The sequence below is a fragment of the Procambarus clarkii genome, chromosome 25 (genome assembly GCF_040958095.1).
Source record: "Procambarus clarkii isolate CNS0578487 chromosome 25, FALCON_Pclarkii_2.0, whole genome shotgun sequence".
NCBI lineage: Eukaryota > Metazoa > Arthropoda > Malacostraca > Decapoda > Cambaridae > Procambarus > Procambarus clarkii.
In genome coordinates this window covers 26,695,359-26,723,116 of record NC_091174.1, presented here as the reverse complement: position 1 = coordinate 26,723,116, position 27,758 = coordinate 26,695,359, and the positions used below count along the sequence as shown (strand labels likewise).

At 42.9% G+C, this 27,758-nt stretch overlaps 1 protein-coding gene across 1 annotated transcript; it reads left to right on the top strand.

Moving 5' to 3' along the window:
* The first annotated feature begins 21,228 nt into the window (after window positions 1-21,228).
* On the top strand, window positions 21,229-27,233 carry LOC123756304 (uncharacterized). The gene is made up of 2 exons (XM_045739369.2): window positions 21,229-21,308; window positions 25,754-27,233. Exons 1-2 carry the CDS (start codon window positions 21,229-21,231, stop codon window positions 27,231-27,233), a joined length of 1,560 nt encoding a protein of 519 aa, XP_045595325.1.
* The last annotated feature ends 525 nt before the right edge of the window (window positions 27,234-27,758 follow it).

Sequence of the window (27,758 nt, the reverse complement as noted above, 5' to 3'; positions counted from 1 at the left end):
TTAGGTAGTCGAAAAAACATTAATTCATGAAAACTTGGCTTATTAGACAAATCGGGCCTTGCATAGTAGGCTGAGAAGTGCGTTCTGGCTACTAGGTACGGCATATATATATATGTCGTACCTAGTAGCCAGAACTCACTTTTCAGCCTACAATGCAAGGCCCGATTTGCCTAATAACCCAAGTTTTCATGAATTAATATATTTTCTCTAATTTTTTTCTTATGAAATGATAAAGCAACCCATTTCATTATGTAAGAGGTCAATTTTTTTTATTGGAGTTAAAATTAACGTAGATATATGACCGAACCTAACCAACCCTACCTAACCTAACCTAACCTATCTTTATAGGTTAGGTTAGGTTAGGTAGCCGAAAAAGTTAGGTTAGGTTAGGTTAGGTAGGTTAGGTAGTCGAAAAGCAATTAATTCATGAAAACTTGGCTTATTAGGCAAATCGGGCCTTGCATAGTAGGCTCAGAAGTGAGTTCTGGCTACTAGGTACGACATATATATATATATATATATATATATATATATATATATATATATATATATATATATATATATATATATATATATATATATATATATATATATATATATATATATATATATATATATATGTCGTACCTAGTAGCCAGAACGCACTTCTCGGCCTACTATTCAAGGCCCGATTTGCCTAATAAGCCAAGTTTTCCTGTATTAATATATTTTCTCTAATTTTTTTCTTATGAAATGATAAAGCTACCCATTTCATTATGTGTGAGGTCAATTTTTTTTTATTGGAGTTAAAATTAACGTAGATATATGACCGAACCTAACCAACCCTACCTAACCTAACCTAACCTATCTTTATAGGTTAGGTTAGGTTAGGTAGCAGAAAAAGTTAGGTTAGGTTAGGTTAGGTAGGTTAGGTTGCCGAAAAACAATTAATTCATGAAAACTTGGCTTATTAGGCAAATCAGGCCTTGCATAGTAGGCTGAGAAGTGCGTTCTGGCTACTAGGTACGACATATATATATATATATATATATATATATATATATATATATATATATATATATATATATATTAGTATATTTTGGTAGCAGTCTTTCCTGTAGACATATATTATTAAATATGACCGAAAAAGTAAGATTAATAATTCTAACACGAATTTTCTCAATCTTTCGTACATTACGCTTCACTGTTGGAGGTAAATCAAAAATCACTTCTCCAAAATTCATTTTTATTTCTAGTCTGACGCGACACGGGCGCGTTTCGTAAAACTTATTACATTTTCAAAGACTTCACAAATACACAACTGATTAGAACTTACGTATCTCTGATTTTATATCTACATTTGAGTGAGGTGGGAGGGGTGATGTGGCATTAACACAAGACAGAAGAAGAGGGGATATTAATAGGGTATTAAAAGTATCAACACAAGACAGAACAGAAACAATGGGTATTGAATAGAAGTGTTTGTAGAAAGCCTATTGGTCCATATTTCTTGATGCTTCTATATTGGAGCGGAGTCTTGAGGTGGGTAGAATATAGTTGTGCAATAATTGGCTGTTGATTGCTGGTGTTGACTTCTTGATGTGTAGTGCCTCGCAAACGTCAAGCCGCCTGCTATCGCTGTATCTATCGATGATTTCTGTGTTGTTTACTAGGATTTCTCTGGCGATGGTTTGGTTATGGGAAGAGATTATATGTTCCTTAATGGAGCCCTGTTGCTTATGCATCGTTAAACGCCTAGAAAGAGATGTTGTTGTCTTGCCTATATACTGGGTTTTTTGGAGCTTACAGTCCCCAAGTGGGCATTTGAAGGCATAGACGACGTTAGTCTCTTTTAAAGCGTTCTGTTTTGTGTCTGGAGAGTTTCTCATGAGTAGGCTGGCCGTTTTTCTGGTTTTATAGTAAATCGTCAGTTGTATCCTCTGATTTTTGTCTGTAGGGATAACGTTTCTATTAACAATATCTTTCAGGACCCTTTCCTCCGTTTTATGAGTTGTGGGAATGAAGTTCCTGTAAAATAGTCTAATAGGGGGTATAGGTGTTGTGTTAGTTGTCTCTTCAGAGGTTGCATGGCTTTTCACTTTCCTTCTTATGATGTCACATCATAAGAAGGAAAGAAGGAATCATAAGAAGGAAAGTGAAAAGCCATGCAACCTCTGAAGAGACAACTAACACAACACCTATACCCCCTATTAGACTATTTTACAGGAACTTCTTTTCCACAGCTCATAAAACGGAGGAAAGGGTCCTGAAAGATATTGTTAATAGAAACGTTATCCCTACAGACAAAAATCAGAGGATACAACTGACGATTTACTATAAAACCAGAAAAACGGCCAGCCTACTCATGAGAAACTCTCCAGACACAAAACAGAACGCTTTAAAAGAGACTAACGTCGTCTATGCCTTCAAATGCCCACTTGGGGACTGTAAGCTCCAAAAAACCCAGTATATAGGCAAGACAACAACATCTCTTTCTAGGCGTTTAACGATGCATAAGCAACAGGGCTCCATTAAGGAACATATAATCTCTTCCCATAACCAAACCATCGCCAGAGAAATCCTAGTAAACAACACAGAAATCATCGATAGATACAGCGATAGCAGGCGGCTTGACGTTTGCGAGGCACTACACATCAAGAAGTCAACACCAGCAATCAACAGCCAATTATTGCACAACTATATTCTACCCACCTCAAGACTCCGCTCCAATATAGAAGCATCAAGAAATATGGACCAATAGGCTTTCTACAAACACTTCTATTCAATACCCATTGTTTCTGTTCTGTCTTGTGTTGATACTTTTAATACCCTATTAATATCCCCTCTTGTTCTGTCTTGTGTTAATGCCACATCACCCCTCCCACCTCACTCAAATGTAGATATAAAATCAGAGATACGTAAGTTCTAATCAGTTGTGTATTTGTGAAGTCTTTGAAAATGTAATAAGTTTTACGAAACGCGCCCGTGTCGCGTCAGACTAGAAATAAAAATGAATTTTGGAGAAGTGATTTTTTATTTACCTCCAACAGTGAAGCGTAATGTACGAAAGATTGAGAAAATTCGTGTTAGAATTATTAATCTTACTTTTTCGGTCATATTTAATAATATATATATATATATATATATATATATATATATATGTCGTACCTAGTAGCCAGAACGCACTTCTCAGCCTACTATGCAAGGCCCGATTTGCCTAATAAGCCAAGTTTTCATGAATTAATTGTTTTTCGACTACCTAACCTACCTAACCTAACCTAACCTAACTTTTGGGGCTACCTAACCTAACCTAACCTATAAAGATAGGTTAGGTTAGGTTAGGTAGGGTTGGTTAGGTTCGGTCATATATCTTCGGTAATTTTAACTCCAATAAAAAAAATTGACCTCATACATAATGAAATGGGTAGCTTTATCATTTCATAAGAAAAAAATGAGAGAAAATATATTAATTCAGGAAAACTTAGCTTATTAGGCAAATCGGGCCTTGCATAGTAGGCTGAGAAGTGCGTTCTGGCTACTAGGTACGACATATATATATATATATATATATATATATATATATATATATATATATATATATATATATATATATATATATATATACACTAGCTGTACCCGGCAATGCGTTGCTGTGGCGGAGTCACAACAACCTTCCCCTGTCTCCCAGTCCTGCCCCACCTATTCCCCCCCCCCACTCCCCCCGTCCCCTCATCCTCCCAACCATTCCTCACTCCCTCGCCCCTTTTTCCTCCCCATCATCCACAACTCCAGCATCCCCTCGTCCTCCTAATCATTCCCCACTCCCACATCCCTTGTTCTCCCTACCATTACCCCCTCCCCCGTCCCCCTCGTCCTCCTTACTATCCCCCAACTCCCCTGTCCCCTCGTCCTCCCCACCATCCCCCACTCCCGTCCCGCGTCCTTCCCACCATTCCCAACTCCCCTGTCCCCTCGTCCTCCCCACCATCCCCCACTCCCGTCCCGCGTCCTTCCCACCATTCCCAACTCCCTCGTCTGATGATCAAATGATCTGATGTTCCCATCAGAAAATTGGGAACATCAAATGATCTGGGGCTAGATTCACGAAGAAGTTACGTAAACACTTACGAACCTCAACATCTTTTCTCAATCTTTGGTGGCTTTGTTTACGATAATTAAACAGGTAATGAGTTCGGAAGCACCAGGAGGCTGTTTATAACAATAACAACAGTTGATTGGCAAGTTTTCATGCTTGTAAACTGTTTAATAAATTTAACCAAAGCCATCAACGATTAAGGAAAGATGTACAAGTTCGTAAGTACTTGCTTAACTACTTCTTGAATCTGGCCCCAGATTTTCCCATCACTGAAATATAAGAAAAACAGTTCAAAAAACGAAATGAACACAATAAACAAATAAAAAAATAAACTATACTCACGAAATGAACGGTATGGTAAACAACGCAGCCTAATTCCAACGCAATGTCACACACCCAAAAAAATCAAAATAACAATAAAACGAAATCTATGAAAATTCCATTTATCAATGAAATCGGAAAGATTGAAATGAGGTCGTAACATATTTAGTATAGCATGTGTTGCTCTTACCTGCAACAGATGGCACTGTTTTTCAAAAAAAGTATGTTCTTACCTGTCACAGGTGTGGCATCTATACTTACACTCACGAAATGAACGGAATGGTAAACAACATCGCTCAATTCTAACGCAATGTCACACAAATTAATGAAATCAAAATGAAAATAAATCGAAATCTACGAAAATTCAATTTGTCAATGCAATCGAAAACATTGAAATATAATCATAACATATTTAGTATAGCATGTTTTGCTATTACGGGCAACAGATGGTGCTTATTTTTTTAAAAGCAGCTTTTTTCCTGTCGCAGGTGAGGCATGTATGTAGTAGGTATATAAAAACTCGCGCCTTATCGAATTCAACGTTGTGTTAAAATTTCAAAACAATCAGTAAAGAGGTTTCGAAGATTTCCCCTCACATGAAAAACACAGTTTTTAAAAAAAACATGATTTTACCCATCACAGATGGTCATCTATATAGTATGTATAAAAACCCGCTCGGATAAGAAAGGAACGTTGTGTGAAAATTTCAAAGCAATCGGTGAAGAACTTTCAGAGATTAGCGAGTTTCAACAAACGATCACTTTAATTTTTATTGATATAGAAGACATCTGCATTTGTGCAACAACCATAGACTATATGAAGGGAAGTACAGTATGGCAAAAAGACTCCGGGTGCATTATGAGGATATCATCATGAACACAAGAGTGAATAAGGTAACAGTGATACTAAAAGTTCCCATCTCGCAGGATGGTTAGTCATATAGAGCCATATGTTCAGTAGCCTGCACTGGTAAATTTTGGGTGCAATAAGAGGATATCTTCAACAACACGAGAGTGAATAAAGTAATTGCAAAGCTCCAGATACCGCATGCCAACGGGTCTGAATGGTCTAATAACTGGGCATTCGGTGATGTAGTGTGGAAGATCATGCCGCAGTTCTTGTTCACAGAATTTGAACCTGGAGTGCTCAAGATTGGGAGATCCGTAACCTGTAGCCACCTGCCACAGGTAACGGTAACCCAACCTGATCCAGGCACCACTGCGTCGCACCGTCTGGTGGACGTTTTGTGCTGCCCATAATTATAGGTTTCAGATCTGAACAAATTATAGTTTTTTATACTGGTGCTTTTAGGTCGTTAGGAGTCAGAAATTTCTTTCCTATCAGATCTGAGTGTTTGGAACAAAATAGTTTTGACAGCAGAGATGGGGATACCTAGATGTAATTCAACTTCATCTTTGTTACACACTATTTTGGCTGCAATGTCTGTCACATTATGATGGGTTATATTTATGTGTGATGGTATCCATTCAAGGAAGATTCGAAACCCTTTACACTGTGCAGCGATTAGGTTATTTATAATTGGAAGTATAAATTTCTTGCTGTCGATCTTCCAGGAGAAGTTTTCGATTGCTTGAAGAGCAGACTTTGAATCACAAAATATTATTCCTCCTCCAGTGTATTTGAATGTACTGTTAGCTAGTTGAAGCGCCGCTAGTTCTGCTTGTGTGGAGGTCAGCCAGTTGTTTAACCTGATACTGACAGTCTGTGTGCAAATATTATTTCTATAAAACCTACATGCTGTGCAGTCCTTTCAGTAGAAGATTGGACTGAGCCGTCAGTGTGCTAACAGTGTTCGTGAGATCTTAAATTTTCGATGAAAGGGTCATTTGTTTCAAGTGTGACAGCTTTGAGAAGAGCAAGATTCTCATTACCTTTCTTGTCGACGGGTGAGTAAAATACTTGAATGGTGGAGTGCAGATAAAGAAGAATATCAGAGACAGGTAGATTGCACTTAAAAGGAATGTTGAGTTTGATGAGATTGTCGGCATTTTTGATCAGTCATTTATCATAAAAGGAGTGAGTCGGTATGTTGGCACCAGTCAATATGGTGTTAAAAGTACTAAATAATTTGTCTCTGAGCAATGCAGGAGATGTAGGGTCTCTTATGACTTTAAGGTAAAAGGTCGTGTTGCCTTGCATGATTCTTTCTAGTATGGTTGGAAGCATCAGTTCTTCCCGCATGTTGATGATTCTTATGCATCTTGGGGCACAAAGAATTTTCCTCATGGCTTCATTCTGTACTACTTCAAGCTTGTCTAACACAGAGGCGGGGAAGTTAATTAGGTGCAAAGCATGATAATCAACTAGAAATCTAACAAAGATCCTATATAATAATCTAGCATATTTAATATTGAGACAAATATTCTTACCAGTAAGTGTTTTCAGTGATTTAAGTCTTTATTTTAACTTACGGATGTAGATCTTTACAACGTCACTGTTGATACCAACTCCAAGGTATTTGTGTTGTCCACATGTTTAAATGTTCTAGTTGTTGACCTTGAAAGTTATTGGGACATGAGTTTTCTCTTGGGGACAGAGAACTCTGGATTTAGTTATAGAGATAACAAGACCACATTCAATGCTTTTATCAGCGAGTGAATCAAGTAGAGCTTGCAGTCTAGTTTGGGTATTTGCAACAATGCATATGTCATCGGCATAACAGATGACGGCTTCGTCAGGTAGTCTGGGAATATATATTGTTAATTTGTGCATCAGAAAATCACCAATCATCATAAAGCTAGCACCAAGTGTCTGACTTGCAACCTTGGACAAACAGACATTCTGTCTAAGTTAGACAAACAAAGGCCATGTTCCTCCCAGGGGTCGGATACCTGGCATTCTCCGAATCTGTCTTTTTCAATGTCTGTAATCCCCACCACTGTCTCTGTCTCTATATCTCAGGTTATATGTTTTATGATACAACGGTAGAAGTTTCAATAGAAGGAGATTTCTATTAATTTTCCCGAAATCAGGGAATAATGGTATATATTTCTGTAAGAAAAAATAGGTTTATATTTTTGCACAAAATATTTTGCTATGAGAAGCCGGAGGGCAGAGAGAGAAATAGAGAAAGAAAGATTGGGGAGTATTCCTTGCCTTTTTATATTTCGTTTTCGTTTTTTGTGCGAAGTAATTAGTGTGGTTGGCCAGGACTGGAGATACGCTCTGATGCTATACATCTTGGTTTATTACAGGAACACAGGATAATTCTCATCTGTAGGTCCTCATTCTAAGCCTGTCCCGCTTGGACGGCTGGGGCGTGGGCTCAGAAGCCAGCCATATGCCTGGTAGCATCAGAGACCTAGAAGTTCTGATTGGTGGCCACTTAACCGACCAATTATGAAGGCTGACACCCTTGTCGACAATACCTAGTGTTTTACAATGTTCTATTCAGGACCTCATCAAACAAAGTCAAATACTGACAGATTCGATATTCATACATAATTTCTGGCACCGATTGATACGTGAACAATGTTAGTGAATTATAAATAATAATGCCTCCAGTAACTTTTGTGATCAAACACAAAATCTGTGTTTGCATGCTTTACAAACTTCAAGAAACATAAAGGATGTATAGATATCGAGTACGAAGCAACATGTACTTGAAAATGATTCAGAAGATGTATATTTATGTCAAGTACAAGAATGTAACAATTCTTGTATATATCTCAAAAAAAGTAGGAATCAGAATATATTTCTGATATAAAGGATATTTGCAGGCGATGAGTCACAATAACGTGGCTGAAGTATGTTGACCAGACCACACACTAGAAATTGAAGGGACGACGACGTTTCGGTCCGTCCTGGACCATTCTCAATCGACTTGAGAATGGTCCAGGACGGACCGAAACGTCGTCGTCCCTTCAATTTCTAGTGTGTGGTCTGGTCAACATAAAGGATATTTGTTTCAAATAAATTAGGAGCCCTATTCAGGCAACACTTAATTTAAAATAACAAATCAAATAAAACATAAAAATACTATTTATAACTATTTACACGATAAGGTGAAACATACTGTTGATGTGTTCATAGTTTTTCAACTTAGAGTTGATAATGGGAATACCTTTCTTGTGCGTAAACCCTTACTTTTGTGTTAGTTTCAAGTAAACTTTTGTAAGGACTCCTGCTGTGTGACAGCAAATAAAATGGTACAGTGGATTCTTTACTGACATATAGATTAATAATACTTGGTACAAAATATTGGCACAAATGAAGTAGATACATGACATGCGAGTAATGAGACGATATATCCCATAATTGTGAATAATGAATGTACTTGAACTACTGGGAAGTACACAACGAGTGCGACATAATTGATCTAATCGAAACACTCAATTGTTCCATGTTACTGAACCTTTTAAATAAAAAAAATTACTTGTTCAAATTATCTAACTTTTTATTCCTTTCCTGAAAATTAAACGTACAATGCAGAAGGTATTATACAGACAAGGAAATACACTTCATAAAATTAGTACTGGAAACTATCATTTTCCTGCCTGTTCATTCAGTAACAATAACAATGTGAAATGTTTAATCAACACAAATTTTTGTTTAGTTATACATTCTGTTAGTATCACTGCCAAGTTCATTAAAAGTAAAATGCATATGTGCCTCTGGCTGAGAGTTCGAGGCGGATAAATAATTATTTGACAACCTCTCGTCGTGACCGAAAATTTACTATTTGGTCGTGTCTCTTACAAATATTATTTAGCCAATGTACATGAGGTGATTCCACAGTAGAGACTACATGTTTTGATCTAAGATTGTACTTTCTAGGACGTAGAATTTCTATGTCAAGAGGTCTGTCGGCCACAGTAGGTGTCTGTTGAAAATTCTGTCTGGGAAGATTCATTAACTTCGTCTCATTTCATCAACAGTCCTTTTATCTAGTTTCATATGGTCTAGGTGTTCCTTTGCATGTTCCCTTATCAACAAGTTCTTAAGGTTGTATTCGTTACCATTGACAAGTTCCTCTATTTTATAAGGGCCTAAAACTTTCTCAACGAGTTTGTGCATAGGGCCTGACTTATGTTGGTTAAGTACCATTGTCATAGATCTTACTTTAATCATACTAGGCTTAGCTTATGCATTCCAAGTTATGTCTATAAATGACTATAAAGTATACGGTCATGGAATACACTGGCTATTATTAATGCTGTTTGTTTTTTTTTTGCTCCCGCATAGGAATTGATTCACAATAACGAGAAAAATTATTAACTGTTACTAACAGTTGTTTGTTATCCATTACAGCTAGTGGATGTTTATTATCCACTAGCTGTACTTCCTTGATAATGTGTTGGAACACGAAAACGTTCGGAACTTTCGTTTCATTTTTCTAGTGGATACTTACGCATTTATATATATACTACCTTACCTTGAGGTGCTTCCGGGGCTTAGCGTCCCCGCGGCCCGGTCGTCGACCAGGCCTCCTGGTTGCCGGACTGATCAACCAGGCTGTTGGACACGGCTGCTCGTAGCCTGACGTATGAGTCACAGCCTGGTTGATCAGGTATCCTTTGGAGGTGCTTATCCAGTTCTCTCTTGAACACTGTGAGGGGTCGGCCAGTTATGCCCCTTACGTGTAGCGGAAGCGTGTTGAACAGTCTCGGGCCTATGATGTTGATAGAGTTCTCTCTCAGAGTACCTGTTGCACCTCTGTTTTTCAACGGGGGTATTCTGCACATCCTGCCATGTCTTCTGGTCTCATGTGATGTTATTTCTGTGTGCAGGTTCGGGACCAGCCCCTCTAATATTTTCCACGTGTAAATTATTATGTACCTCTCCCGCCTGCGCTCAAGGGAGTATAGTTTTAGGCTCTTTAGTCGGTCCCAATAGTTTAGATGTTTTACTGAGTGGATTCTAGCAGTAAAGGATCTCTGCACGCTCTCCAGGTCAGCAATTTCTCCAGCTTTGAAAGGGGCTGTCATTGTGCAGCAGTACTCCACTCTAGAGAGCACAAGCGTTTTGAAAAGTATCATCATCGGTATAGCATCTCTAGTGTGAAAAGTTCTTGTTATCCAACCTGTCATTTTTCTCGCAGTTGTGACGGCTACTTTATTGTGTTCTTTAAAGGTAAGGTCTTCCGACATGAGTACACCCAGATCCTTTACATTGCCTTTTCGTTCTATGTTATGATTTGCCTGAGTTTTGTACGTGGTTTCCGTTTTTATATTTTCATTTTTTCCATAGCGCATGAGCTGGAACTTATCTTCGTTAAACACCATATTATTTTCTGTAACCCATAGAAAGACCTGATCTACATCTGACTGGAGGTTCGCCGTGTCCTCTATGTTGCCTACTCTCATGAAGATCCTAGTGTCATCTGCAAAGGATGATACAGTGCTATAGGTTGTGTTCTTGTCTATGTCCGATATGAGGATGAGAAAAAGTACTGGAGCAAGCACAGTGCCCTGGGGGACTGAGCTCTTCACGGTTGATGGGCTGGATTTTATTTTGTTGACTATTACACATTGGGTTCTGTTGGTCAGGAAATTGTAGATCCATCTGCCTATTTTTCCGGTAATTCCTTTTGAACGCATTTTATGTGCAATAACACCATGGTCACATTTATCAAAAGCTTTTGCGAAATCTGTGTAAATTACATCAGCGTTTTGTTTGTCTTCCATAGCATCTAATGCCATATCATAGTGGTCCAGCAACTGCGACAGGCAAGAGCGCTTGTTCTGAAACCATGTTGTCCGGGGTTATGGAGATGCTGTGATTCCATGTATTTTGTGATCTTACTTCTTAGCACTCTCTCAAAAATTTTTATGATGTGCGATGTTAGTGCTATCGGTCTGTAATTTTTTGCCTCTGCCTTATTTCCTCCTTTATGAAGTGGTGCTATCTCTGCTGTTTTTAGTATATCAGGAATAACGCCAGTATCTAGGCTTTGTCTCCACAGAATGTGGAGGGCCACATTCTGTGGAGACAAAGACAAACCACTATCCACAGAATGTGGATAGTGGTTTGTTACAGTTCTTTATGAATATGAAGTTCCAAGAATCCGGGCCTGGTGCAGAGTGCATAGGCATACTGTTTATGGCTTCTTCAAAATCCAGTGGGGATAGGGTGACGTCTGATATATGATTTGATGTTGGTATCATATCCATGAAAAATTCATTTGGTTTATCAATCTTTAGTGTGTTTAATGGCTCGCTGAAAACAGAGTCGTACTGCGTCCTCAGTAGCTCGCTCATTTCTTTGTTGTCATCGGTGAAAGTTCCATCTCCCTTTCGCAGGGGCCCGATACTAGATGTGGTTTTTTATCTTGATTTTGCATAGGAGAAAAAATATTTCGGATTTCTCTCTATTTCACTGATGGCCTTTTGCTCTCTTTGCCTCTCCTGGGTACTAGCTGTACCCGGCCACGCGTTGCTGTTGCTGAGCCACAGCAATCTTTCTCTGTCTCTCAGTCCTCCCCACCATTCCCCCCCTCCCCCGTCCCCTCGTCCTCCCAACCATTCCTCACTCCCCCGTTCTCGGGTCCTCCCAAACATTCGTCACTCCCTCGTCCCTTGTTCCTCCCCTTCATCCTCCACTCCAGCATCCTCTCGTCCTTCTAACCACTCCCCACTCCACTATCCCCTCGTCCTCCCCACTATCTCCCACTCCTCCTTCCCCTCGTCTCCCTACCATTCCTCCCTCCCCGTCCCCTCGTCTTCTCTATCCCCCACTCCCCTATCCCCTTGTCCTCCCAACCATTCTCCATTCCCCTCGTGCCCACCATCCCCAACTCCCCTAACCCTCGTCCTCCCCCACCATTAACCCCTCCCTCGTCTGATGATCAAATGATCTGATATTCCCATAAGAAAATTGGGAATATCAAATGATCTGGGACTAAATTCCCGAAGAAGTTACGCAAACACTTACGAACCTGAACATCTTTTCTCAATCTTTGGCGGCTTTGTTTACAATTATCAAACAGTTAATGAGCTCCGAAGCACCAGCAGGCTGTTTATAACAATAACAACAGTTCATTGACAAGTTTTCATGCTAGTAAACTGTTTAATAAATGTAACCAAAGCCATCAAAGATTGAGGAACGATGTACACGTTCGTAAGTACTTGCGTAACTGCTTCGTGAATCTGGCCCCAGATGTTCCCATCACTGATATATAAGAAAAACAGTTCAAAAAACGAAAAAAATATAATAAAAAAATAAACTATACTCACGAAATGAACGGTGTGGTAAACAGTACAGCTATAAGGCAATGTCATACAAAATAATTAAATCAAAATTAAAATAAATCAAAATTTATAAAAAAATCAATTTATCAATGAAATCGGAAACATTAAATGGAATTGTACCATATTTAATATAGCGTGTGTTAGTCTTGTGTGCAACAGATGGCGCTGTTTTAAAAAAAAAACGCATGTTTTTACCTGTCACAGCGGTGGCATCTATATAGTAGGTATATAAAAAGACGCGCCTATTCGAATGCAATGTTGTGTCAAAATTTCAAAGCAATTGGTAAAGAACTTTAGGAGATTAGTGCGTGTGTTGCTATTATGTCCAGCAGATGGAGCTGTTTAAAAAAAAAACTGTTTTTTCCTGTCACAAGTGAGGCATGTATATAGAAGATATATAAAAAGACGCGCCTATTCGAATTTAACGTTGTGGCAAGACAACAACATCTCTTTTTAGGCGATTAACGATGCATGAGCAACAGGGCTCCATTAAGGAACATATAATCTCTTCCCACAACCAGACCATCACCACAGAAGTCTTAACAAAAAACACGGAAATCATCGATAGATACAGCGATAGCAGGCGGCTTGATATCTGCGAGGCACTACACATTAAGAAGTCAACACCAGCAATCAACAGCCAAATAATGCACAACTATATTCTACCCACTTCACGACTCCGCACCAATATAGAAGCATCAAGAATTATGGGCCAAAAGGCCCTTTGCAGTTACTTCCATTCTTCCCTTTAACTTACAAAATATTATACCCATTGTTTCGTGTTCTGTATTGTGTTGAAAGTTTGTTTTCACCTCATCCAAAACTGTTGTAACATATCACCTCACCCAAATGCAGGTATAAAATGAAAGCTGTTTAAAATCTGTTTAGTTATAGTTGTGTGTGTGTAAGCTAAAGTCTTTGAAAATGTAATAAGTTATTTCGAAACGCGTTCAAGTGTCGCGTCAGACTAGAAATAAAAATGAATTTTGGAGAATTGATTTTTCAGTTACCATCAACAGTGAAAAGAAATGTAAGAAATATTGAGAAAATTCGTGTTAGAATTATTAATCTTACTATTTCGGTCATATTTAATAATATATATATATATATATATATATATATATATATATATATATATATATATATATAACTGAAAACTCACACCCCAGAAGTGACTCGAACCCATACTCCCACAACTGGTATGTACAGGGACGCCTAAATCCGCTTGACCATCACGACCGGACATAAGGAAGTGATAGCCGAGGCTATATGAACCACTTCCCCGCCGGCACTCGGATGGTAATCTTGGGCATAGCATTTTATCAAATCACCTCATTCTTTGGGGCACACGTGAGGAACACAAATGCAAACAAGCCTGAATGGTCCCCAGGACTATATACAACTGAAAACTCACACCCCAGAAGTGACTCGAACCCATACTCCCACAACTGGTATGTACAGGGACGCCTTAATCCGCTTGACCATCACGACCGGACATAAGGAAGTGATAGCCGAGGCTATATGAACCACTTCCCCGCCGGCACTCGGATGGTAATCTTGGGCATAGCATTTTATCAAATCACCTCATTCTTTGGGGCACACGTGAGGAACACAAATGCAAACAAGCCTGAATGGTCCCCAGGACTATATACAACTGAAAACTCACACCCCAGAAGTGACTCGAACCCATACTCCCACAACTGGTATGTACAGGGACGCCTTAATCCGCTTGACCATCACGACCGGACATAAGGAAGTGATAGCCGAGGCTATATGAACCACTTCCCCGCCGGCACTCGGATGGTAATCTTGGGCATAGCATTTTATCAAATCACCTCATTCTTTGGGGCACACGTGAGGAACACAAATGCAAACAAGCCTGAATGGTCCCCAGGACTATATACAACTGAAAACTCACAAGCGGATTAAGGCGTCCCTGTACATACCAGTTGTGGGAGTATGGGTTCGAGTCACTTCTGGGGTGTGAGTTTTCAGTTGTATATAGTCCTGGGGACCATTCAGGCTTGTTTGCATTTGTGTTCCTCACGTGTGCCCCAAAGAATGAGGTGATTTGATAAAATGCTATGCCCAAGATTACCATCCGAGTGCCGGCGGGGAAGTGGTTCATATAGCCTCGGCTATCACTTCCTTATGTCCGGTCGTGATGGTCAAGCGGATTAAGGCGTCCCTGTACATACCAGTTGTGGGAGTATGGGTTCGAGTCACTTCTGGGGTGTGAGTTTTCAGTTGTATATAGTCCTGGGGACCATTCAGGCTTGTTTGCATATATATATATATATATATATATATATATATATATATATATATATATATATATATATATATATATATATATATATATATATATAAACAAATGGTTGTAGGGTTTGAGTGTAGGAGAGGTATTTCAGAAGTTTTTGAAGTAGGATAAGCAATGATTGTTGCTGTGTTCGCCGGCAGACGAGAGCAGACCACAGGTCCACACTCTGGTCTTCACTGCATCTAGACTCGTGTTGTCGACCTCACCAACTGACTAATATTTGTTGAGCGTCTGCAGTTACTTTTCATAATTCAAGAATTCAATATAGACGAACATAATGATATACTTTAATTGCAGTCTAGTTGCACAATTCTAAATTGCATAATGTTCACTATTGAAACGAAAATTCTGTTATTTGAAAATGTTGACTTCTATATGAGTCATGTTTAGCAGTCTTTATTAATCAATGCAATAAGTAAGTAAGTGCAACTAGTAATTACAGTTACAATTACATATACTTCATTGATGATATCAGAACTATTGGCTCAGCTATACCCTATGAGACCAGAAATACGCCCGGGTACCTAATAGTGTTTTGAGTAATCACCTGAGGAGCGCATCCATGACATACCTCATAATGACTTTGATACCGTCAAATATCGTTTTAGTAAATGAACTATTCTTTCACACACAATTCAATATATAAAATTAACATCATTACTTTTAGCAAAATGTTATCCATATGCAGGTTTGTGTGGAGATTGTAAGATAAACTGGTTAGTGTCTTTCTTGACACCCCTGGAGGTTATCTGGAGATGATTTCGGGGCTTTAGTGTCCCCGCGGCCCGGACCTCGACCAGGCCTCCACCCCCAGGAAGCAGCCTGTGACAGCTGACTAACACCCAGGTACCTATTTTACCGCTAGGTAACAGGGGCATAGGGTGAAAGAAACTCTGCCCATTGTTTCTCGCCGGCGCCTGGGATCGAACCCAGGACCACGGGATCACAAGTCCAGCGTGCTGTCCGCTCGGCCGACCGGCTCCCCCTTGTAGGGGAGGTGTTATGCACGTGACAATGGAAATAAAATTTCCTGCTAAAGTGATGAAAATTGTTCTTTGATGTTATTTGCGTTTGGTCAATTGCTTTCCTCTTTATTTGGTACACTGGGAATCGTTGGGTAATATGTTTCTCATCTCCCGACCGAAGAAGCATGTTTCTTATCCCCCAATCTTAGAGGTGTGTCACTCAGCCTCTGGCACAAAGAGATGTGTCTCTCAGCCCCTGACACGTAGAGATATGTCTCTCAGCCCCTGACACGTAGAGAAGTGTCTCTCAGCCCCTGACACGTAGAGATGTGTCTCTCAGCCCCTGACACGTAGAGATGTGTCTTTCAGCCCCTGACACGTAAAGATGTGTCATTAAGCCCCTGACACGTAGAGATGTGTCACTCAACCCCTTACACGTAGAGATGTGTCACTCAACCCCTGACACGTAGAGATGTGTCACTCAGCCCCTGACACGTAGAGATGTGTCACTCAGCCCCTGACACGTAGAGATGTGTCACTCAACCCCTGGCACGTAGAGATGTGTCTCAGCCCCTGACACGTAGAGATGTGTCACTCAGCCCCTGACACGTAGAGATGTGTCTCTCAGCCCCTGACACATAGAGATGTGTCTCTCAGCCCCTAACACGTAGTGGCTGAAACAATTTCTATAGCTGTCAAATTCATACTGCACTTTTTTGACGGTCAAATTTAAGCAGAGCTGTGGCTACCTGCCAATTACACCTCTCACGGTGAGGTCTGACAATGAGTTCTACATTCCTCCGCTACAGTTGCATATTTGACAGGGATAAGCACACTACTGAGGTTAAACCTTGTGACAAAATAATTACTTCATAATTTTTTTGTAGTATATATTGATTTATGTATTTACTCTGACACAGCTAATTCTCTGCGCTGAGAATAATGTATTATAATACAACTTATTTACAGCAGGTTGTAAAATAAACTATAAGTCTCAACAAAAAAGAATAATTTCTATTACTCTTCAGAAATAAACTAAACCAAAAGCTTTTATATTTTAGCCCACATTCATCTGTTTCATCATTTGTTTTACCGCCTGAAGAAAAGTGCAACGATCAAATTTCGTGCATAATATAATGGAATAATATGAGGGAGTTAGCTTCCTTCCTCACCCATCTAAAAGCGTTCCCGTGTCGTGCTTAATACCCCAGGAGCGAGAGGCAGTAACTTGAGCTTCGAGACTATGGCCAAAACTTTAGAGTTTTAAAGCCGTTAAATATCGTTAAACATTTTAACTAAACATTTGGGCATTAAACCCGGGGAAAAATCTAGGAAGTGTTATTGCCTTCCCTAGCGAAATGTAACTTTAATTATGCGACACCTTCAGTGCTCCTTAAGAACATACAGTGCAACATTAAGCCAGGACTAGCTGGCTTGATTAGCAGACACCACTCAGGCAGTCCATTATTACTGTCACAAATCTCCACGCTCCACTGTAGTAAGCCACACACCACTTCTTTCACTGTTGCACTGCAGTAAGCCACAGCATCCCGGCGCCACTGCAGTAAGCCACAACCTCCCGGCGTCACTGCAGTAAGCCACAACCTCACGGTGCCACTGCAGTAAGCCACAGCCTCCCGGCGCCACTGCAGTAAGCCACAACCTCACGGTGCCACTGCAGTAAGCCACAGCCTCCCGGCGCCACTGCAGTAAGCCACGCCAACCTCCCGGCGCCACTGCAGTAAGCCACAACCTCCCGGCGCCACTGCAGTAAGCCACGCCAACCTCCCGGCGCCACTGCAGTAAGCCACAACCTCCCGGCGCCACTGCAGTAAGCCACAACCTCCCGGCGCCACTGCAGTAAGCCACAACCTCCCGGCGCCACTGCAGTAAGCCACAACCTCCCGGCGCCACTGCAGTAAGCCACGCCAACCTCCCGGCGCCACTGCAGTAAGCCACAACCTCCCGGCGCCACTGCAGTAAGCCACAACCTCCCGGCGCCACTGCAGTAAGCCACAACCTCCCGGCGCCACTGCAGTAAGCCACAACCTCCCGGCGCCACTGCTCCTCTTGCATCGTCCACTTTCGTGTGCCAGAATTCTCTCCCCCTCTGAGTCACCGTGAATAACTATCACATATATTTTTACTACAAGGGAAACCTGGCGGTACCCGACCACTTGGCGCCCATGACTCCTCCACACACCCGTCTCATCTTCCTGCACACACACCCTCCCTGTCCCTTTCACACACCCCCTCCCTGTCTTTCACACACACCCCCCCTGTCTCTTTCATACACACACCCTGCCTGTCTCTTTCACAGACCCCCCTCCCTGTCTCTTTCACACTTCCCCTCCCTGTCTCTTTGATGCACCCCGTCCCGGTCATATTCTTCATCCCCCAGTACACACCTTCCCCATCTCTGACCAGTACACACCTTCCCCATCTCTCCCCAGAACACATCTTTCCCCAGTACACACCTTCCAAAGCACACAACTTCCCCATCTCTCCCCAGTACACACTGTCCTGATCTTTCCCCAGCACACACCTTCCCCATCTCTCCCCAGTACTCACCTTCCCCCAGTTCTCCCAGGACACATCTTGACCATCTCTCCCCAGTACACACCTTCCCCATCTCTTCCCAGTACACACCTTCCCCAGTACACACCTTCCCCATCTCTCCCCAGTATTCACCTTCCCCCATCTCTCCCAGGACACATCTTGACCATCTCTCCCTAGTACACACCTGCCCCATCTCTCCCCAGTACACACCTTCCCCATCTCTCCCCAGTATTCACCTTCCCCCATCTCTCCCAGGACACATCTTGCCCATCTCTCCCCAGTACACACCTGCCCCATCTCTCCCCAGTACACACCTGCCCCATCTCTCCCCAGTACACACCTGCCCCATCTCTCCCCAGTACACACCTTCCCCATCTCTCCCCAGTATTCACCTTCCCCCATCTCTCCCAGGACACATCTTGACCATCTCTCCCTAGTACACACCTGCCCCATCTCTCCCCAGTACACACTTTCCCCATCTCTACCCAGTCCCCCATCACCTCACCTCACCCCATCACCTCACCTTCGCTATCTCTCCCCAGTAAACACATTGACCGTGACCACTAGTGGAGGGGATGTGTGCTGGGGAGCTCCAGTATTTCCAATCAGTTTGGGAGGGAGAAGCAAGCAACACCGCAGTGAAAAAGTGTATGTGAGTGAATGAATGGTAAACAGACCGAGAGGTGAGTGACCTGACCCTCTGAGTGACAACGACTTCACCGGCCGGGCAAGAGGACACACTCACCACCTCACCACCCGGGCAAGAGGACTCACTCACCTCACAACACTACACCAACAGTGACCAGGAGCCACCACAACGGCTGGCAGTGTAGTGGGCAGGTGAGTCACTATGCCATACTCATGTTAGTGTACCTGGTGTGTTAGTAGTGTGTCATAGGGACGAATAAGATAGCTATGGACCAGCCAAAGATATCAACCTAACCATATGGAAGAGGTTTATTGCATTAGAGGAACACACGAATGACAAGCTAGTGAAGGTCATTAGCATAGTTGACGTGAGTGGCAATGCAGGAAGAGCTGGAGGTGGAGAGAAGGATAAGGGGAAAAGAAATACTGGCACTTAAAGAAGAGGCAGCTTCAAGAATTACAAGAGGCGGTAGACAAAAAAGCATGAGGTTATTGAAGAACTAAAGGTAAAGCTTGACGGTAGTGATGAACTCAGCATTGCAGCCTTGAACAAAGTAGAAGAACTGAAGGATATAAATTGTAATAAGAAGGCAAGTGTAAACCGGTTACAGCACGGAATATTAACGGTGGAAGAAGGGAAGACAACAAAGGAAGTGAGAAAAGTAACAAAGAAAAAATTATACAAATAATGTAAATGAGAATTTGGGAGTAAGTCAAGATAAAACATTTCCTGAAGCAGCAAAGGGTTCAGAGGAAAAGAAGAGAATTAAGGAAAAAGTGTTAGAGGCTGTAAAAACTACCCACGTCATGATATAAACACGGCAGGAAGTACATTTGAAGTGAACGTTATTTTTATGAACAGCAACCGAGTTAAGTACATACTGGCAGAGAACAGAGATGAAACAAACGAGGAAAAGTACCATGCAGTGTTTATTAAACAGGTCATGTCTAAGGAGGAAAGGGATGCAGCAAAGGGAATCGAGCAAATGAGAAATGCAAGGAAACTAGAAAACGGCACAGAGCACGAGATAATACAAATCTCAAAACAGAAAGTAAAACTCAGGGAAATATTGGGGCAGACCAGCTTACCAATGTAACAGGGTATTACAGAGGGTGATAGCAGGGCTGCTCAACATAATGAGGCATCTACACAAAAGAATAGGCAGGAGTGGCTGGTCCACTCTATCCCTCCCTTCCCCTACCAGATACAAAAACACAGCCACATGAATAAACACTCCTGTGGGAAAAATAAAAGCAGCCCAGTTGTCATGAGTAGCATGAAGATCATTTACACAAATGCAGATTAAATTGCTAATAAAGGAATAGAGTGTCAGGGAAGAGTAGCAGAAGTACAACAGCATATGACTGCGATAACAGAAACGAAACTGACAAGCGTTATTGGAAATGAAATCTTCTCAAGAGGATATCAAGTCATAAGGAGAAATAGGTTGCACGGAAGGGGAGGTGATTTAGCTCTGTGTCTACAGCTACGCTGGACCTTTGAAGAGCTAAAAATAGCAAAGGCAGCTGACCAACAAGAATATATATTAGCTAATAATAACAACAATATGAGGTGTGAAAACACTGGTAGTAGTCATTTATAATCCCCAACCAAACAACAGAAGGCTTAGGGAAGAATATGAGAGATGCAATGAGGATTGTCTAGAGGTGATGGAAAAAACAACCACAATAGCAAGTGAAACAAGAACTAAAATCCTAATACTGAAGGACCTCAACCACAGGGAAATTAGACTGGATAAATAAATATCCCCCACCGGGATGACGAGACATGGCAGAGCAAAGCTGGTAGACATGGTAGTGAAAAACTTCTTAAAGCATCATTTTGCAGAGCCAACAAGAGTAAGAAGAGAGAATCTACCCAAACGCTATACTTAGTGTTTTCCCAAAAGGAAGCAGATGTTGAAAAAATAGAGTATGAGGTATGGTTGCTAGGTGCTAGCGACCACTGCTTCATCATGTTTGAATACATAGTGTAGCTGAAGGAAATGGTTTCACAAAGAAATTCGTTGAAGATGAAAAATTACAGACGCGGGGACTACAACAGGATGGGGGGACTTTCTGTGGTAAATCCAGTGGAAAAGAGGAATGGAAGGGAAAACAGCAAACGAGATGATGGAATTTATTGCTGGGAAATGTGTCGATGTAACGGAACAATTTATTCCAGTCAAGAAGGAGGTGGATGAAAAAAAGTAAAGTGAACCCCTGGTTCAATCGGCGATGCAGGAAGCTAAAGAAAGATGAACACTAGCCTTGTAAACATACTGATAAATAGGAACACACAACAATAAAGAAGCTCTAAAGAGAATAAGGAATGAATTCACCTGAATAATGAAAGAAGTCGAGAGGCAATATGAAAAAGACATTTCTGAATAAAGGTTAAAAACAACCAAAACAGTTTTGGTTGTTTTTAGCCATGAAGGCTAGCCATGACACCCATCATACAGTATACCAGTATACAGTATAATACAATATACAATACTATCATACATTCTAATATATTACCAACTATATCATTTGCAAATCTCTCATACAAATGCTTCCATCTGAGATGGGTGTATAAAGTATGTTCACTGTGTGAGCCAGGTGATCATAATAATACCTTGGTCGTAACACCCACCACTATACCCTCCTTTCTAGACCACACCATACGTCCCTGTCCCGACCACCATCATACTTCCCTGTCCCGGCCACCACTGTACTTCCCTGTCCTGACCACCATCACACTCCCCTGTCCCGACCTCCACCATCCTCCCCTGTCCCGACCACAACAATATATCAAGGTCCCAAATCCCAATATACACCTCAGTCCCGACCACCACGATACTTTCCCGTCGCGACCACCACCATACTCCCATTAGGGACACCACCCATGTTGGGATTCTCCTGTCCCAACCACAACAATACTGCCCCCTACCAACCACCAACAAACTCTCCTGTTCTAACCACCACCATGCACCCTTATCCCAAACACCACCATATTTTACTTTCCCGACCACCAAAACCCTATCCTGTCCCGACCACCAAAACCCTATCCTGTCCTGACCACCACCATCCTTCCCAGTCTCAACTACCACCATACTCCCCTGTCACTACCACCACCATACTTCCCTGCCCGGACCAGAACCATACTCCCCTGTCCCAACCACCACCATACTTCCCTGTCCCGACAACCACCATTCTATCCTGTCCCGAGTAGCATCATACTTCACTGTCTCTAAATAACCATACATCCCAGTCCCGACCACAACTATACTATTCTGTCCCGAGCAGAACCATACTTCCCGTCCCCGACCACCACCATACTCCCCTGTCCCGACCACCACAATACTCCCTTGTCCCCAGCACCACCATACTCCCCTGTCCCGACCACCACAATACTCCCTTGTCCCCAGCACCACCATACTCCCCTGTCCCGACCACCACAATACTCCCTTGTCCCCAGCACCACCATACTCCCCTGTCCCGACCACCACAATACTCCCTTGTCCCCAGCACCACCATACTCCCCTGTCCCGACCACCACAATACTCCCTTGTCCCCAGCACCACCATACTCCCCTGTCCCGACCACCACAATACTCCCTTGTCCCCAGCACCACCATACTTCCCAGTCCCGACCAACACCATATTCCCCTATCCCGACCACAACAATACTTCCCTATCCCGACCACCACCATCCTCTGCTGTTCCGACCACCATAATACTCCCATAACCCGATTACGACCACACTCTCATGTCCCGACCTCCACCATACTTCCTTGTAACGAGAACCACCATACTCCCCTGTCTCGACCACCACTATACTCTCCTGCCCGACCACAGCAATTCTCGCCTGTCCAAACAACCACTATACTCCCATGTCCCAACAACCACAATAATCCCCCTGTCCCGACCACCACTATACTCCCTTGTCAAGATCACCAAAATACTCCCCTGTCCCAACCACCACAATGCTTCCCTGTCCTGAACACCACCATTCTATCCTGTCCCGAGTAGCACGATACCTCCTTGTTTCGACCACCACCATACTCCCCTGTGCCGGCTACCACTATTCTTCCCTGTCGCGACCTTCACTATACTTTTCTGTCCCTAGCAGTAGCATACTTCCCTGTCCTGGCCACCACTATACTCACCTGTCCCGACCACCATCATTCTCCCCTGTCCTGATTACTACTATAATCCAGTGTTCCGACCTCCACCATGCTTACCTCTTCCCAACACCATCATACTTCCCTTCCCCTGTCGCGAACACCACCATAAGCTCCTGTCCCGACCACCACAATTCTTCCTTTTTCTGACCACCCACAAAATCTTCTGTTCCGACCACCACTATACTCCCTTGTCCCGACCACCACCATACTCCCCTGTCCCGACCACCACCATACTCCGCTGTCCCGACCACCACCATACTCCGCTGTCCCGACCACCACCATACTCCCCTGTCCCGACCACCACCATACTCCACTGTTCCGACCACCACCATACTCAACTATGCCCACCACCATCTTATTTTTCAGTTCGACCACCACCATACTATGCTGTCTCGACCATCACCGTACTCCCAGGTCCCAACCACCACCATATTTTCTTGTCCCGACCACCACCATACTCCCAGGTCCCGACCACCACCATACTCCCAGGTCCCGACCACCACCATACTCCCAGGTCCCGACCGCCACCATACTCCCAGGTCCCGACCACCACCATACTCCCAGGTCCCGACCGCCACCATACTCCCAGGTCCCGACCACCACCATACTCCCAGGTCCCGACCACCACCATACTCCCAGGTCCCGACCACCACCATACTCCCAGGTCCCGACCACCACCATACACCCAGGTCCCGACCACCACCATACTCCCAGGTCCCGACCACCACCATACACCCAGGTCCCGACCACCACCATACTCCCAGGTCCCGACCACCACCATACTCCCAGGTCCCGACCACCACCATACTCCCAGGTCCCGACCACTACCATTCTTCCCTGTTTCGACTACCACCATACTCCCCTATTTCGACCTCTGTGTAATGATTGGTTTTTAAATCTACTCTGTTTCGGTGAATAATAAGCAGAAGAAGGGAGGAACAAGTAGATGATGAGATGTGGGTGGATAGAACATGGGGAAGGTTGAGGGAGAAACGGAGGTAGAGGGAGGTGCGCGGGAATAGAAAAGGAGAGCGAACAGAAATATGAGTAGAGAGAGTAAGTAGGAATGACTCTGCGATTTTATTTTATTTATTATAAAAGTATAGCTTTGCTGCCACTATCCTGTTAGTTCTACAACATTTTCCGCAATTACTAAATAGTGCGCCAGGAAGCACCATTCTCTGAGTCTTCTATATAAATAAAAATGTAAACGTTCGTTTGTTCAAAATCGCTAATCTCTGAAAGTTCTTTACCAATTACTTTGAAATTTTCACACAACGTTCCATTCACATCCGAGCGGGTTTTTATGTACATACTATATAGATGTCACGTCTGTTTCGGGAAAAATATGTTTTTTTTTTAAACTGTGTTTTTCAGGTGATTTTTCATGAAATCTTCAAAACCTCTTTACCGATTGCTTTGAAATCGAGGGGAAATTTTGACCCAACGTTGCATTCGAATAAGCGTGTGTATTTATATATGAATTATATACATGCCTCACCTGTGACCGGAAAAAAACATGTTTTACTTGTTTTAAACTGTGCCATCTGTTGAATGTAAGAGCAACACTCGCTTTAATCTCCGAAAGTTCTTCACTAATGCTTTGAAATTTTGACACACCGTTTCATTTGAATACGCGCATTTTTATATACCTACTATATAGATGCCACACCTGTGACAGGTAAAAACATGCTTTTTTGAGAAACGGCGCCATCTGTTGCACGTAGGAGCAACACACGCTATGCTATATATGTTACAATTCCATTTCAATGTTTCCAATTGCATTAACAAATTGAATTTTCTTATATTTCAAAATATTTTTATTTTGATTTTAAGTTTTGTGTGACATAGCATTGGAATGAGTTGTGTTGTTTACCATACCGTTTATTTCGTGTGTGATTTTTTTTTCATTGTTTTTCTTTTCGTTTTTTTAATTGTTTTTCTTATATTTTAGTGATGGGAACATCAGCAGCCAGATTCACGAAACAGTTACGCAAGTACTTACGAATGTGTACATCTTTCCTTAGTCTTTGACATCTTTGGTTACATTTATTAAACAGTCTACAAGCACGAAAATCTCCCAATTAACTGTTGTTATTGCTATAAACAGCCTCTTGGTGCTCAGGAGCTCATTAACTGATTAATAATTGTGAACAAAGCCGCCAAGGATTGATAACAGATGTACAGGTTCGTAAGTGCTTACGTAACTGCATCGTGAATCTGACCCCAGATGATTTGATGTTCCCAGATTTTTTTATGGGAACATCAGATCATTCGGGAATGCATCGGACGAGGGAGTGTTGAATGGTGGAGAGACCGAGGGGACGGGAGTAGGGGATGGTGGGGAAGACGAGGAGACAGGGGAGGGGGTGTAATAGTAGGGAGAACAAGGGGACGGGGGTGTTGGGGATGGTGGGGACGAGGGGACAGGGGAAATTAACCATCCAAAAGACCATCCTCCTGACCATCCTGACTATGCTCCAGCCCTCTTCCTGACCATCCTCTTGACCATCTTCCTGATCATCCTCCTGACCATCCTCCAGACCATTCTCCTGGCCACCCTCCAGACCATCTTCCTGGTTATCCTCTTAAGCATCCACCAGGCCATCCTCCTGATCATCCTATTGACCATCCTCCTGGTTATCCTCCTGAGAATCTTCCTGGCCATACTCCTGACCATCTCCATGACTATCCTTCTGACCATTTTCCGGACTATCTTCCTGATCATCTTCATGACTATCCTCCTAAACATCCTCCTAAACATCCTCCTAACCATCATCATGACTATCCTGACCATTTTCCTGACCAACCTGACCATTCTCCTGGCCATCCTCCAGACCATCCTCCTGACCATCCTCCTGACCATCCACCTGGCCATCCTCCTGACCATCCTCCTGACCATCCAACTGGCCATCCTCCTGACAATCCACCTGGTCATCCTCCTGACCACCGTTATGGCTATCCACCTGACCATCCTCAAGATCATCTTCATGAATATTCTCATGACTATACTCCTGACCATCCTCTGGACCATCCTCCAGGCCCTTCTCCTGACCATCCTCTTGACCCTTCTACTGACCATCCTCCTGACGCTTCTCCTGACCATCCTCCTGACCCTTCTCCTGACCCTCCTCCTGACCATCCTCTTGACCATCCTCCTAACTATCCTCCTGACCAATCTCGTGACCATCCTCCTGATCATCTTCACTATCCTTCTGACCATCCTCCTGACCATCTTCCTGACCATTCTCCTGAACATTCTCCTTACCATCCTCCTGACCATCATGCTGACCTTTCTCCTGCCCATCCTCCTGGTCATCCTCCTGAACATTCTCCTGACCATCCTCTGGACCATCGTCCTGACCATCCTCCTAACCGTCCTCCTGACCATCCTCCTAGCCATCTTCCTGATCATCCTCCTGACCATTCTCCTGACCATCCTCTGGACCATCCTCCTAACCATCTTCTTGACAATCCTCCCGACCATCCTCCTGACCATCCTCCTGACTATCCTCCCGAAAATCCTACTGACTATCCTCTTAATCATACTCCTGACCATCCTTCTGACCATGCTCCTGACCATCCTCCTGACCATCCTCCTGACCATACTCCTGATCACACTCCTGACCATCCTCTGGACCATCCTCATGGTCATACTCCTGAATATCCTCATGACCATCCTCCTGACCATACTTCCGTATATCCTCCTGACTATCCTCCTAATCATACTACTGACCATCGTCCTGACCATCCTTCTGACCATGCTCCTGACCATTCTACTGACTATCCTCCTGACAATTCTCTTGGCCATCCTCTGGACCATCCACCTGACTATCCTCCTGAACATCTTCCCGAACATCCTCCTGACCATCCACCTGACCAACCTCCCGAACATTCTCCTGACCATCCTCCTGTCCATCCTCCTGAATATCTTCCTGACCATCCTCTTCCCCCATTCTCCTGAAAATCCTCCTGGTCATCCTCCTGAATATTCTCCAGACCATTCTCCTTACCATCTTCATGACCATCCTACTGACCATTCTCCTGACCATTCTACTGACTATCCTCCTGACAATTTTCTTGGCCATCCTCTGGACCATCCTCCTAACGATCCTCCTGATCATACTCGTGACCATCCACCTGAGCATCCTCCTGACCATCCTCCTGATCATACTCGTGACCATCCACCTGAGCATCCTCCTGACCATCCTCCTGATCATACTCGTGACCATCCACCTGAGCATCCTCCTGACCATCCTCCTGTCCATCCTCCTGAATATCTCCCTGACCATCCTCTTGACCATCCTCCTGATCATACGCCTGACAATCCTCCCAACCATCCTCCTGACCATCCTCCCGAACATTCTCCTGATCATCCTCCTGACCATCCTCCAGATCTTACACCTAACCATCCTACTGACCATCTACCTGACTAATCCTCCTAATCATTATCCTGTCCATGCTCCTGATTATCCTCCTGACCATCGTC